We start from the raw sequence: 15,449 nt of genomic DNA, 5'->3' as shown, positions 1-15,449 counted from the left end.
TTACACAGTACATAGTGAAAAATATTTTTTCATGTTTTGTAAATATAAGCAATCCTCAATGTGTATACCATTCAATACAAACCAATAAAAGATTATGATACCTGAAAAGTGTGTTAGTATCTATAATAAAGGTTTACCAACTGTGCAGACAGTGAATACAGAGGATGGGACTCACAGCAACTATGGTCTATTAAAGTGTATACAGAGGATGGGGCCTCATAACAACTATGGTCTAGTTAAGTGTATACAGAGGATGGGGCCTCACAACAACTATGGTCCAATAAAATGTATACAGAGGATGGGGCCTCACAACTACGGTCTATTAAAGTGTATACAGAGGATGGGACCTCAAAACAACTATGGTCTATTAAAGTGCATACAGAGGATGGGGCCTCACAACAACTATGGTCCAATAAAATGTATACAGAGGATGGGACCTCATAACAACTACGGTCTATTAAAGTGTATACAGAGGATGGGACCTCACAACAACTATGGTCTATTAAAGTGTATACAGAGGATGGGGCCTCACAACAACTATGCTCTATTATAGTGTATACAGAGGATGGTGCCTCACAATAACTATTGTCTAGTAAAGTGTATACAGAGGATGGAGCCTCACAACAACTACGGTCTATTAACGTGTATAGAGATGATGGGGCCTCACAACAACTACGATCTATTAAAGTGTATACAGAGGATGGGGCCTCACAACAACTATGGTCCAATATAATGTATACAGAGGATGGGGCCTCACAACTACGGTCTATTAAAGTGTATACAGAGGATGGGACCTCACAACAACTATGGTCTATTAAAGTGTATACAGAGGATGGTGCCTCACAATAACTACGGTCTATTAACGTGTATACAGAGGATGGGGCCTCACAACAACTATGGTCTAATAAAGTGTATACAGAGGATGGGGCCTCACAACAACTATTGTCTATTAAAGTTTAAACAGAGGATGGGGCCTCACAACAACTATGGTCTAATAATACAGAGGATGTCACAACAACTATGGTCAGTATACAGGGGATGGGACCTCACAACAACTATGGTCTATTAAAGTGTATACAGAGGATGGTGCCTCACAATAACTATTGTCTAGTAAAGTATATACAGAGGATGGAGCCTCACAACAACTATGGTCTATTAAAGTGTATACAGAGGATGGGGCCTCACAACAACTATGGTCCAATATAATGTATACAGAGGATGGGGCCTCACAACTACGGTCTATTAAAGTGTATACAGAGGATGGGGCCTCACAACATCTATGTGTATACAGAGGATGGGGCCTCACAACAACTAAAAAGTGTATACAGAGGATGGGGCCTCACAACAACTATGGTCCAATAAAATGTATACAGAGGATGGGGCCTCACAACAACTATGGTCTATTAAAGTGTATACAGAGGATGGGGCCTCACAACAACTATGGTCTATTAAAGTGTATACAGAGGATGGGGCCTCACAACAACTATGGTCTATTAAAGTTTATACAGAGGATGGGGCCTCACAACAACTACGGTCTATTAAAGTTTATACAGAGGATGGGGCCTCACAACAACTATGGGCCAATAATATGTATACAGAGGATGGGGCCTCACAACAACTATGGTCCAATAATATGTATACAGAGGATGGGGCCTCACAACAACTATGGTCTATTAAAGTGTATACAGAGGATGGGGCCTCACAACAACTATGGTCTATTAAAGTGTATACAGAGGATGGGGCCTCACAACAACTATGGTCTATTAAAGTGTATACAGAGGATGGGGCCTGACAACAACTATGGTCTAGTAAAGTATATACAGACGATGGGGCCTCACAACAACTATGGTCCAATAATATGTATACAGAGGATGGGGCCTCACAACAACTATGGTCCAATAATATGTATACATAGGATGGGGCCTCACAACAACTATGGTCTATTAAAGTGTATACAGAGGATGGGGCCTCACAACAACTATGGTCTAATAAAGTGTATACAGAGGATGGGGCCTGACAACAACTATGGTCTATTAAAGTGTATACAGAGGATGGGGCCTCACAACAACTATGGTCCAATAATATGTATACAGAGGATGGGGCCTCACAACAACTATGGTCTATTAAAGTGTATACAGAGGATGGGGCCTGACAACAACTATGGTCTAGTAAAGTATATACAGACGATGGGGCCTCACAACAACGTAGGTCTATTAAAGTACATACAGATGATGGGGCCTCACAACAACGTAGATCTAACAAAGAGGATGGGCTCTCACAAGAACTGTGGTCTAACAAAGAGGATGGGGACATACTAATAAAGACGGTGTCAGTACCGGAAGGGCGATAGTGAAACCAAAGATTAACCTGCTGTCTGCTGAAATATTTTATTGGAATTAAAGAACACGTCTGTTTATCTACGACGCTCACATGCTTTAAAAATTATACATGTAAGTATATAGGGTTTCTGTTACCAGCTATATATTTTTTGATGTGCATATCAATATACTTGGCACAAAATTCACGTGTGTCAACACTACTTACATTTTACCTACAATCACGTTTAACTGATAAGACTGTGTTGTCGCTAATGTTCAGTCTGTATATAGCTATACACAAGATGGCCGGTCATGGCTGTTTCATTTCCTACCTGATCATTCTCCACTGTAAGTACATCTGTCTTTCTCCAACGTATATTATCCTATACCGGTAAAATCCCATCACCTATCCTGTGTTGAGATTTTTAAAATCCGTGGTTATAGTAAATAAACAAAGGTAGTTTCGTAAACAATCTGTTGATAACCAATCCCGACCCTGCCACTTTTATTGTTTTAGAATTCTGAGTAAGCTGACTGATCTCTATATGTCCTGTCCATTACCAAAATGAGATAGACTTGTTTGTTTGTTGGTGTCTTAAGTATTGTTCACTTTACTTACGTTTGATTAACAGACCGAGATACTACTGCAGTACTGACCGGTAATGTGCTTAAACGGATAGGTGTTGTTATTACAGATAGTGCGAGGCAAAGTTCAACTTAAAATAAATCACCTGCATGTTTAGAGGATTAGAGCGATTTACATTTTTACCTGTTATAGAAATAGTATGACAAAACACTGTGAAACGTCTGTACCTCTTGGTGAATACTCGATGAAAAAAAAATGATTTAACAAGAGGTCCTCGGAACTGTATGTGTCGCCTGCATAAAGTGTCACGGTCACCCAAAAATTGACCTGGATGTGCAACGATCAACCATAAAGTTGTAATACCAAATTTCATTTCTATAACTTGAAGCATAAAGGGAAAACTGCGCAAAGCAATATTCCTGAGAAATTTTCCAAGTTCAAGCGGACATATCACTGCCAAGAAGGATCCAAGACAGCATATAGCAAATGTCATTCTATAACACAAAGCATAACCAAAGAAAGTCAAGAAAACAATATTCCCAGAGAATATTCAAGTTCAAAAGGACATAACTCTGCCAAAAAGGGTCAAAGACAGCCGGGAATCGCACTTAATCTGTACCCGTGCAACAAAAAGCCATATGCCAAATTTTATTTTGATTACTCAAAGCATTACCGAAAAAAGTCCGGAAAGCTTTCGTACGGACGCAGCCGCCGCCGCCGACGACGACGACGCGTGACGACGGACAAAGTGATCCCTAAGTGTCCGCCAGCTCTGCAGGCGACACAAAAAAGGAAAAGCCGGACAAGTTCTGCAACCTAAGAAAAAAACAAGATATCTAGACGTCCATTCAATACGATCTTCCCCTAATGTCGTCGAAGTTTACAAAGGCAAAAATATCCGCAGCGGCAATCACTCCCATGATGCATTGCGGTATCTTTTACTAATTGTGTTGATTTAATCATCTTTAATTTAACATTTGTGTTTTTTATTTGACTTGGAAGGCACAAAGAAAGGTTTATTGTGGTAGAAATATATACTTATCGACAACCATGTATACATCCGCTGTGTTTTCCATGTGACTGTGGAGATTCCTCTCTCTCCTCTTTCTTACTGTTCAGTTAGGGTATGGTCCTTTTTTCTTACCTTCTTTTTTCATATAACCAAATACAGCAGATGTAAACAATGACACTCGCGTACGTTCTGACGATTTTGTATTATGATGGATGTGTCGAAATTCGACGATCACAGTGCTTAATTATTATACATTGACAGAATCCATAAAAAACGTTCAGAAGACTATGACTCAAAGACGAACCGATATGTTAACTATTCTCGACGGCATTTAAAACAGACGTCAAAATTTCTGTTGATGATGGTTTGTCCGTCGATGAGTAGACAGAAGTCGGTGAACTAATTCATACAGCACTGGGGTGAATATACCACCAAGGGAAGATTGACGCCGAATTCCACATAAAAGTGCTTAGAAGAGTAGAAACTATAGCACCCCTTGTAAAATCCGATACGTTTATTGTAAGGAATGAATAATATTTCCAAAGTATTGTACCAGAACTGGTTTATTTTATAGTCAAAATAGGTTTTGAAACGCTTTGTTTGTTCTCTGATTCCGTAGGTTGTTCTCCTGCACTGGGTAGCGTTTCTAACGCAGAGTTATCGTCCTTTATTACTGGGATATGGAACGACGACCCCAATGCGGCTTCCTACTCTGACGTCACATACAACCTCCAATCACATACGTCAACTTCCTCATCTGCTGACCATGCCCATGACAGGTGAGGAAAAATAATGGACTTTTATTACACTTTTTACACGGTTCCAGATACGATTGCTTCCGTGTCAGACTGTCGTTTTGAAGTGATATACAAAAACCAATTATTTTTGAAACTCTTTTCTTTTCAAATTCATGTCAAAATTTGTAATTCCTTACAGGTTGTTCCAGTATGTAAATGAGAACCATCTCTTCACAAAACCAACCTACTCTGCTTTCATTGACTTGCTAGATAACTTCGATAGAAACACAGCTCACTCGGAGCACACAATATCGACGGAAACTACCGAGATCGACCGATTCATAACGGAAGTGATGAAGACAACAGTCATGACAGAAACTTATCGATTTCTGCACGGAGAAGGTACAATATTTTAAAAGTTATAACACTTTCAGCCAATCATGTTTCTGCTAGGACATATGATATGTAATTATGAAATAGATATTTATCTAAATCGTGTTAATGCATATTGTACACGGCATTAAGGTGTATTTACGTGTACGTGGTAAAGTCGGTATCTGTATGAAACATAATTGGACAATGAAAAACGTTTTTAAATATCCGTATTTACAGCAAATACTACATACAAATTCTTGAAATTGATCATTAATCAATCCAGGATGATAACTCTGATCGGGCCGTTGGAATAAAATCGGCATTCCGGAATTAAGACGATTTTTGCCAGGAACGAATGATTACCAAGCACTCATTGTACACTGATAACAGTGTTGTTACTTACATGATAAGTAAGTTTTCCTTCATACGAAATATATAAACGCTTGACATGTTTCTTGAAAGGTTACACCTCATCAACGACGGATTTCCGCGACATACTAAAGAGTGTTTGGTTCACACAGTACTCACGTGCAGGAACTTCCATGGGAAGTAACGGTTTCGAGCACGTGTTTGTCGGAGAGACCACTAGCACAGGAGTTTCTGGTTTCCATAACTGGATTCAGTTTTACCTGGAGGAGAAAAGAGGTCACATCAATTATCTTGGCTACATCTACTCTAAAGAGGTAACGAGAACATACCTGTATTTACCAGGTGTATGAGGGATTTACCTAAAGTGTTATGTATACCATGTTTTACCTGAATTAATTATACACCCACTTACGTCAGGGGTATATTATAAAAACTGTGCGTGCGTGCGTGATAACTATATCTATCATATATCCCATGACCCCCTCCCCGAACCCCTCCTCGAACGGTGAATATCTTCATTTAATTATCAAAACGGAAGCTTTTCAACAACACCATTTTTTTTTTATTGCGAAGTTTCTATCTCGACCTATAAAATTATTTTCAGAACTAGATATTTGAGAGAAAAAAAAATGAAAAAAATAAAGCTTATCTCGTTTGCTTGCTTCACACTTTCAATTTCAAGACATCTTTAACATTGTTTACGGTGTTTTGGAAATATTCAACCTATGATTTAACATGATAGGTTAACATTGAGATCGAAACGTTTAAATTCCGTCAACATAGAAACGTCATTTTTATGCTTCCTATGAAACGGGAAATTTCCAACAGATCAAGTTAATTAAGAAAAAATATTCAATTGTTATGAGCATCCGTGAAAACCTAGTGCTCCGCTCTGACTTAAAGGTTAAAATGTGATCATCGTTTGAGGAAACCCTATTCGTTTAAATGTATGACTGTATTTTTGTTCCCCAGCCGCGGAAATTGGGCGTCCATTTTACCTGGTTTGATAAACCCAAACCACTGACCACGCTTTTAGTTGGAACCAGTCCGGAGTTTGACCTAGCTGTTCTCACCACCTGTTTCCTTGTCCGAAAGAACACCAATTGCAACTTCAATATGGCGGGACACGATCTGACGGTGAAATCCTATGACGTCAGCTATGTCCATGGCAACCAAGTAGCTACTGCCTATTTTAATTAAATGAATTTTATTTTAAAATATGTCTTCTTTTATTTCTCAAAGATGTAACTCGTGAGGATAGGAAGTTTGTCCAGAAATTCGTGATAGACTAGTCAAAAGGCTGTTATCTTATTTATATTTATTTTGATAAAGAAATATTCTCTGAATCAATATTTACATACGGGTACTTTGTAGTACTGGAAGTAACATCAACCATTCGCCTCTCCGCTGGGCATCTAGGCATTCAAGTTAAGTCAAAAGAAAAATTAATTTCCAAAAATATAAATATGCTCTCTCCCCATTGTAAGTTTAAATCTGACACAAACGTTTCTTCGCTATATTTAATAATGCCAATCCATATAACATTTGTTTTCATCAGTATTGATATTCTGCTCAGATACTATTTTGCTGTAAGTACTTCAACACAGATAATGAAAATAAATGCGGCGATTGGATCCTAACAGGAAAAGAGATGTTACCACACTGATTTCTAGAGGAATAAACATTAGAATGCAGTGTTTTAATCCACAATTTTTTATATCACTCCTGAACTTAAAACAGTTAAAAACTTCCTCTATGAAATGCCACGAGACAGAATCAAAGGTCTATTAAAGTATCTAAAAAAGTATTTAACTAGGTATTATACTTTCGTCAGTATATTGCATAACATCGTACAACGTCCGGACATTTTCCACTATACAGCGATCTGTTAAAATGTCTGTTAGGTCATCAATTATTTTCGTTTGTTTAAAACTTTCCAAATTCTTTGAGAGATTATCACAGATGCTAGTTTTGCAAGTAAGTGATATTTTAAAGTGAAAAATGTCTCCAATTTTTTTTAATTGTTTTTGTAATGACATGGTTTATCTCCCTTGGATATAGAAAAACATGTCTGTTTACTTAAAATAATTCTTGGTCTTGATATTTAGTCTTAACCTTTCGTCTCAACGGTGGTCCATAAAAATATACACAGGTTTTTCAGTATCGCCACAGTTTCGAATAATTTATCTGCATTTTCAAAATTTTCAACATGAAATCATCTCATACTGAAGACTCACTTTCAATCGAAATTCGAATTTAGGTTTGTTTATTTTTATTTCCAAAAAACGTTTTCGATAACATATTGTGATATAAAAATTGCTTCACGAAAAAAGTTTTTGAAAAGAAAAAAAAATGAAAAATTAAATCAATCATAACGAGTTTTAGTCACTGGTTAAGTCCATGTTGACAACTGGTCACAAATATGACATGACTTTTGTAAAAATGTATTTTTCATTCAGCAAAATTCTCTCAAGACAATTGACATATTATTCTGAAGCATTAAATACCGGTTTTGGTTAATATGAATAGTTCTAGAACCTAAAACGGTAAACACTGTTCTGGCTAAATGGTGTCAGTTTCGACAAGAAGGGTACTAGTTGAGAATGAGAAAGTCTCTTCACGTCACTGCTAATTCCAGTATCTCAGTCGGCTGCTAATGATCACAAGTAGGTCTGAAATCCTTGAATGTTTTTACTCTGAGATAATTAAACGGTTTCAAAAGCGTTCCGTTAATCAGCCAATAACAACATACCAATCAAAACACTACCGGTCGCACGGGTCGTGAACCCTGCTACGTCACAGGGCAGAGGTGACACAGGTAAATCGAAAATGTCTATTTCACGTTCTTCACGCGCGAGTGAAATGAGTTCACTGTGCCACTGGGAAACTCAGCGACTGAAAAAACAAGGTGTCAACAGGATTTACATATACAGCCGAACATCGGTTGTATTTACATTTCCGATTCAAAACGATTTTGGATAACATCGTTGGAATTCTTGCACTTAGTACGTTTTTACAAGCAAACAGTTATTCAGACATGGGGAAGAGAAAGAGGTGCGATATGAATGATGAAGAAAATATGAATGAACTTCCGCCGTCAAAACTGGCCTTCACAGGTTTGTTGTTATCCTACATTGATATAATTGTTTACATAGATTTTGGATTTCATATTTAAGAATTACATCTTTATAGTATCTTCATATGAATAGATACTAAATCTGCCTGATGGTTGTGCATTATATTCTGTGTAACAGGTTATGCCCAGCCTTTTCGGCTACCGATTTTGGATAACTTTCGTCTCTTTCGGAAATGTAATAATAAAAAATCTTTCCTCTTAACACGGACTCAGAATATTCAAAATCCGTGTTTTTAAGTTATCTCTCTTTTTTTTTTAATTTCCTTCTTGCTAAAAAAAATCACAAAAAATACAAATAACTTACTACATTTCTAACGTACGAGTAGCATATTTCCGAATATTACATAAGTATTATAGTTTTCACTTTTTTGTAGTTTTTAACCATTAGGTGCTTTGTACTCACAGATGTAGCCGTAAATCATATCTAGTTCCAAATCGTGTGACAAAACCGTGAGAGGACATGTTATGTTCCCATATTGTTTTTACATATATGAGTTACAGCAAAGTTTACGGGAATCAAAGCGACAGATTTCAGGGATTTTTAAAAATGCATTTCGATTTTGTCTGGTTTCATATACAAGTATGCGATATCTAGTTATCGTTGGTAAAAATAAACATTAGATAATGTCATTGATTAAGCATCCCCCTACAGGACTGATGTTCTAGTGTTATTTAGTGTTAATGCTGATTTAGGTCACTGTTGATACGTAACTTTGTTATGTCGTCAAAGCACATATGTAATTATGAATAGTAAATGGAGTAATAATTTGTTGTAATAATTTTTGCAATGAATATGTTTAATTCAAATTCAGTGGAATTTAACTAACATACTTAATTAGCAGTTTGACAACAATTTATTAGTACCATAAAAAAAACCTCACAAATTAACATAAATATAAATGAAGCATTTCCACGTGCATATATTATAAAAAGCTGATAATCAGAAGTCCGGGACCTATCTTTTCAATAAGAATGACAAACAATTTACGATAAAATCTTTGAGTGTTAGGATAGATAAATTATCATTCCTAATAGCAGGGACGTATAATACAGTATTATACGTCCCTGATAATAGATAAAAAAAATAATGTGTTGTATTTCTGAATTAGAGTTATTTCCCTTGCTCTGTCTATCTGTATCTATGTTGGTACGACAATGTGACACATGGAAATCTCTCAAGTACATCCTTGATTTAGTTAATTTTATTAAATGTATCCTATAAATTGTATTTTGTTATTGAAATTATAAAAGAAAGAAGTTCGTGTGTATTTTTTTAGCATTTGTTATATGATTGAAAAGCATTTGGTTTCATGCAGTGTCATTGAAATCTCAGTGGTATTGATTGATTTCAAACAAACTTTATCAGACTGTTCTTTTTTACCATCTACACTTCAACTCTGGAATTCACTTTTCTTACATCTAGAAGTTTGCAAGTTAGGTCAGTGTAGAAGGAATTACAACTTACAAGAATTATGGCAAATACTTTTGATATTTGACATTTACTGTTGAGAACTAACCTTTTCCCTTAGTACATTACTATTGTACGAGATTTTGGACAATATCTGAATACAGGTATGTTATAATTTTTTCCTATCGCAACGGAAAGTTGAAGATGTCCAAGGGCTATAGTGTACGTCCGTAAGCCCCATATCTGCCGGGGCTCTAGCGACTTCATTCCAAAACGAAATTTGATCAGACATAAAGGACTACAGTTTCTCAGATTTTCAGGATTGTAGGATCAGTTTCAAGGTCATCTCGACTTTTTGTTAAAATCATGGTCTGCACTTTTGCAGTTATTTTCTTTGGAACATCATCACGCTCACAAACTTATCACAACTTTGTTGGGTTAAGGTCATCATTACTATTTTTAGAAATTCCTGACCAGCGTTCTTATTGCTTTATCTTTATTTTTTATGAGATCTTGGTGAAAAAACTAAAAAAAAAAAAAAAAAAAGGGACCAAAGTTTCCCAAATAATATTGAGTTTTCGCAGAATGTAGAGTTAAGGTCAAGGTCATCTTCACCTTTTTAAGGAAAATATCGCCAGCGCTTTAGCGGTTTCCTTTTTTTAGTTTGATCACATGTCATGCAATTCATGATAAAGAACCGTGATATCATGGACGGGTTTGATTTAGGAATGTAGGGTAAATGCTATCGTTATTATTTTTGGAAAATTCTGGTCACGCTTCAGTGACTTTTTTACTTGAAGAGTTTTGATGAAACTGCTTTTTCTTTTGAAGAGTCATAATATCTCAAAGGAGTTTTAAGTATTACAATTCTAGTGTTAAAGTCATTGTTACTAATTTCACATAATCCTTGTCAATAATCTAACGGTTGATACATGGAGGCCACTCAGTCTAAGGACAGTAGGGACGGGATCCAAGGGACGAACCTCGGTATGGATTTCTTTAGGTCTGCGATCACAAACTTAGGACCCACCCATTGGTAGATTAGGGCTAGATAAACTCATTGTGATCAGGAGTCTACTGAAGTGATACAGGCCCCATATACCTCATCATTTTATTACTGAATGGTACATTTTTATCTATGATTATCAGAGACAAAGAATGGTACTTGAACCCTTTCAAAATACTGTAAATCTGTACTTATATGTGATCGTAAACCACTGACCACAGATGTTATACTTACCACAACATTCAACGTAAATTCTATTAACTAACAGTTTAGTGAATTGATCATAAAGAATTATTGCTGTGCTATCTACTAGAGAAGTTGGGATTATAAAATGTGTGGAATAGAAAAAACTAACAGTGTATGTGAGGTGATAATGACCTGTTCAGATTGACATCAATTTATCCTAGTCTTTTGTATTGGAAGAAAACGAAACATGTACACATTAATTTCTAATTTTAGCCACAAATTTTTTACTTAGTAGGGCACCAAAGACCTTTCGTTTTGTATTCCATCGAGACATCTTCCTGTTTATATTATCGATTTTGTTTTGTTTACTTGTATTGTGGTACTCCTAAAAGGACTTCAATAAATTCAATGAATTTTTATCGAATTGTTAAATTGGATTGAAATCTTTTGAAATCCTTCAGTACACTAATTCTCAGAAAGAATTAGAAATCATGCAAAAAGATATTTTGATATATTTACCATGGAAATATATAGGCTTCACATAATTACATTATGCGCTGTATCTTTATAAAGTTGAACTTTTGACCTCATACATGTATTATGATACGTATTGAGTCGTAAGCATCACACGGAAATACGTATCGTAAGTTATGACTCGTCCGCTGTAAGACCGTAACAGTGGGTGTAAAACATGTTAAATAAGTTACAAATAAAGAAAAGTAAGTTAAGTATATTGTTGCAGCCCTATTACTTGAGGGACCTTAATGTACGCACACCCACTTTTCTCAGAGCTTGACACTAGAAAAAAAATCCCACGATCACACACATCAGTACCTGTCATACATAAAAATCTATATTTGAATCGTTATCTTTTTATCATCACGAAGATTTTGTTGTTTCTAAAAGCTGGAGGGATTATCATCTCATATTATTGTCCTTCAGAATCTGACTTTGTTTTATGTTCTATGTATGTGATGTAACATGTAATATTGATTTGTCAGCACTGTCGTTGTTTTATGTTCTATGTATGTGATGTAACATGTGTAATATTGATTGTCAGTGCTGTCTTTGTTTTATGTTCTATGTATGTGATGTAATATTGATTTGTGAGTGTTGTCGTTATAACTTCATCGATTATGCATCTGAATTTTTATGACCAACATCATATATATACCATATGGGTGGGGAGGAGGAGGGGTCTCTAACTCAATCAATTTTTAGGGTCTCGTGGTTAGCGTTTACTTTTCAATAGGTCGCCAGCTGACTACAAATGTTAATGGGTAGATGTTATTTGAAATAATGGACAAAAAAATCTGGATTTCATGGAATCCGATGAAGCTTACCCTTCCGGAACACCTGGTGTTAATCTCAATTTTTCATGAATCTCTGTTTTAAAAAAATCTGTTTCACAATATCTTCCTCGAATTTGATTTTATCTTCAATGTTTTCATTTTATTACAGACGATCCTGATAGAAATTCTAGCCAGGAACATACTGATTTTGGTGATCCTCTTCCAGCTTCCTTACAACAAATTGAGGCTGACCTGAGAAAGGTCATGGACGATTTTGTCCAGGTCTATGAGAGGCTTGACACGGGTGATGATCCAACAAAGAAGCCAAACTACTCCTATACCGAACTTGTGTATCTGGCTGTCTTGAGGTCGCCGAACTTCTGTCTACCCATCACAGAGATTTACAGATACATCAAGAGCAGATTTACTTTTTTCCGGGACTCGCACAGAACTCATTGGAAGAATGCCGTTAGACACAGCCTATCAAAGACAAAATGTTTCACAAAAATTGCGGTCGGAAAACGACATGGAATCCCGGGTCTGCCGAACCGATCATCATTTCTTTGGTGTATTCTTCCCAACAGTATCGTGAGCTTTGCCAGGGGAGACTACCGACCATCGGTGGACAAAGAAAGTGGCATGAACACTCTCAGATGGGGTTACTATAAGGTCAATGCCGGTCAGTTCTGGAGCCAAGTGGCTGTATACCTGGAGAAGAAATTCGAGAGCTTCCGATTAGTGGTGTCCGCCAGCAGCGACCCCAGACAAATCGTAAAGGTTGGCTATCACGTTTAAGATTATCGAACTAAGTAAATAGATAAATAGATAATAAATCGATAAATACGTAAAACAATATGTATCGGATCAGAACTCATTGAGAATATAGTTTAACATGTGGTAAACCCTCTTGTCATTCAGTTTAAACAAAAGAGCCAGGTTCATGTTTCCTGTTGATGGCAGTTTGTGTAGTTTTGAACTTATCACTACAGATTTTTTCCATTTGAACAACCCCACTTCTGTATTGACGAAGCTGGGCAGAGTTGAGTTTCTGAGACGAGTATGTACAAATCGGAGAATATATTGATTTCGAAAGCTTCATTATTTTTACAGATTTCTCACCAATGTTTTCGCAGATGGTTTCATCTTTAGAATGGCGCGAGGCAGTTTTTTAATCGTAAAGAAAGTGCTATAGTATAACCCCCAAACTTACCTGATAAGGATATTTAACACTTCGTGTTCTATATTTCTGAATATCTCGTCATATTTTAAATGGTGACTTCTACTTACGTTAAAAAAAACTTCTAAATACATCTTTGTGGTTTGGGACACATTAGAGAAAACCGGAACTAAGAGATATGTTTATCAACCACAAGAAACTGTGTTTTTATCGTATGTATGTTTTATGTAAGAAGTTGCTTTTATTTTACAAAACGATCGTAATACAATAACGTCTATTTCCTCCATTGATTAGTTTCAGATTTGCTCTCTACCGGATACACCTGTACAGTCTGGGTACGTCGAAACACCGGAAGTGGTGAAGCACGTCACTGACAGCTCAGGAGATATTCTCAGCACAAATTTCCATGTACGATATGGAGTGGAATCCGATTTCCTAAGCAAACAAGATATGGAAAAATCTACTGATACTGGAAATTCCTCGACAGACGACGATTTTTCTCCAAAATCATCCTCATTATCGGCATCCATTAATGACAGTGGTCACGAAACTCTAGAGTCGAGTCCAGAGGAACTCAGTGCCGATTTGTGTTCTTGGAGGCATCCAAGACATAATCTTAATTCCTCGTACCTATCATTTTTGCCTTCATATCCCAGTAATGGTCGTTTAACGCCTGAATTACCTGATCTTGGACACGTAAGTCCGTTTGAATTGTCTCCCTTGTCCAACCACGGTGCCTCACCACCACCATCCTTGCTGACGTCAACACAGAATCTCTTACGTATATCACCCGTTCCGATGATGTCACCTTCTTATTCAGAATCCTACAACTCTTACTATTCCCCGTATCAGTCGAGTCACGTGATGTATCCAGCTCTCCATGATCTTGCCTATCCGTACCCAGTCAACTACTATCCGATTCAAGGAAACGATCCAATGTTGTCTATGACGCCGGAATGGACAGGGATGTGAACTCTTCGGACCCTCATACATATTCATAGTGCTATTTGTTACACTCATAGAGCGAGTGTATTCAATGTACAGATAAGTTTGTTTAATATTTTTACGAAACAGTACCAATTGTGTATTTTATTTAGCTGTTAATAGACATGTGATTACCTCCCCTTAGTAGCAAAACTGGAACCAGTTTGTAATATATATATTTATTTATTTATGGTTTTATGACGTTAGTAAATACCCATTTTATACGATGAGATTAATGAGAGAGGTCACGTGACAATTTGTGAAGTTATTAGTTCCGTTTGTTTTTTAATCCGAATCTACAGTGAATTTTAATTCATCTAGTATCTTTTATCAAAATGGAAATGACTACTGTACATTTTGTAATTTTTATGCACATGGAAATTATAAAATAAATCTGAAAAATGTGATCGGAACACAAGATAAATTGTTTGTTTTAATTTGTTTATAGCCATGAAAATCCAATATCTACCGGATTTTCCTTGGTGGAAAACGGGAAATTAACGTATTTTGTTGTTACTGACCTCGGACCAGAATTAATTTCCCTTTATGTTCAACTAGAAAACCAGTAAAAACAAAAAACAAAAAAAAAACGGAATACAATGAATATAAGGGGAAAACAATCATCAAAATATCAACTGTTTTTAAACAGTGATTGTGGGGATTGAAATAATACGGACAACATTAATCTTATCTTCATTCTATACGGTAAATGTCCGTACTTGAAATTACTTATCAAACAAATTTGTCCCAATTTACTTACAAATTTACATCAGACCTAAACTATATGATGGTCACTACTACGACATCTACGACAAAAATAACCTGAAACCTGACAATAAGGACTTTGGAAGGACGGAGACGGG

At 36.4% G+C, this 15,449-nt stretch overlaps 2 protein-coding genes across 2 annotated transcripts; both read left to right on the top strand.

Moving 5' to 3' along the window:
- Positions 1–2,620: 2,620 nt before the first annotated feature.
- Positions 2,621–6,597, top strand: LOC132560363 (uridylate-specific endoribonuclease-like). Its single transcript, XM_060225034.1, has 5 exons — positions 2,621–2,666; positions 4,536–4,695; positions 4,853–5,055; positions 5,491–5,711; positions 6,370–6,597. Exons 1-5 carry the CDS (start codon positions 2,621–2,623, stop codon positions 6,595–6,597), a joined length of 858 nt encoding a protein of 285 aa, XP_060081017.1.
- A 1,837-nt stretch (positions 6,598–8,434) lies between these two features.
- LOC132560362 (forkhead box protein N3-like) lies at positions 8,435–14,574 on the top strand. Its single transcript, XM_060225033.1, has 3 exons — positions 8,435–8,513; positions 12,595–13,202; positions 13,897–14,574. Exons 1-3 carry the CDS (start codon positions 8,435–8,437, stop codon positions 14,572–14,574), a joined length of 1,365 nt encoding a protein of 454 aa, XP_060081016.1.
- Positions 14,575–15,449: the final 875 nt, after the last annotated feature.

This window comes from Ylistrum balloti, unplaced genomic scaffold (genome assembly GCF_031769215.1).
Source record: "Ylistrum balloti isolate Yb309-2 unplaced genomic scaffold, AGI_CSIRO_Ybal_v1 Utg371054, whole genome shotgun sequence".
Classification (NCBI taxonomy): domain Eukaryota; kingdom Metazoa; phylum Mollusca; class Bivalvia; order Pectinida; family Pectinidae; genus Ylistrum; species Ylistrum balloti.
Note: the sequence above shows the minus strand (reverse complement) of the source record. Positions and strands in the feature narration are given on the sequence as shown.

Bases quoted from the DNA above. Each gene is read 5' to 3' on its own strand.
- LOC132560363 (XM_060225034.1), top strand. From the start codon at position 2,621: ATGGCCGGTCATGGCTGTTTCATTTCCTACCTGATCATTCTCCACT. The intron at 5,056-5,490 runs GTACAATATTTT...GTTTCTTGAAAG, and splicing joins TCGATTTCTGCACGGAGAAG to GTTACACCTCATCAACGACG. The intron at 5,712-6,369 runs GTAACGAGAACA...TTTGTTCCCCAG, and splicing joins GCTACATCTACTCTAAAGAG to CCGCGGAAATTGGGCGTCCA.
- LOC132560362 (XM_060225033.1), top strand. From the start codon at position 8,435: ATGGGGAAGAGAAAGAGGTGCGATATGAATGATGAAGAAAATATGAAT. The intron at 8,514-12,594 runs GTTTGTTGTTAT...ATTTTATTACAG, and splicing joins GTCAAAACTGGCCTTCACAG to ACGATCCTGATAGAAATTCT. The intron at 13,203-13,896 runs GTTGGCTATCAC...TCCATTGATTAG, and splicing joins ACCCCAGACAAATCGTAAAG to TTTCAGATTTGCTCTCTACC.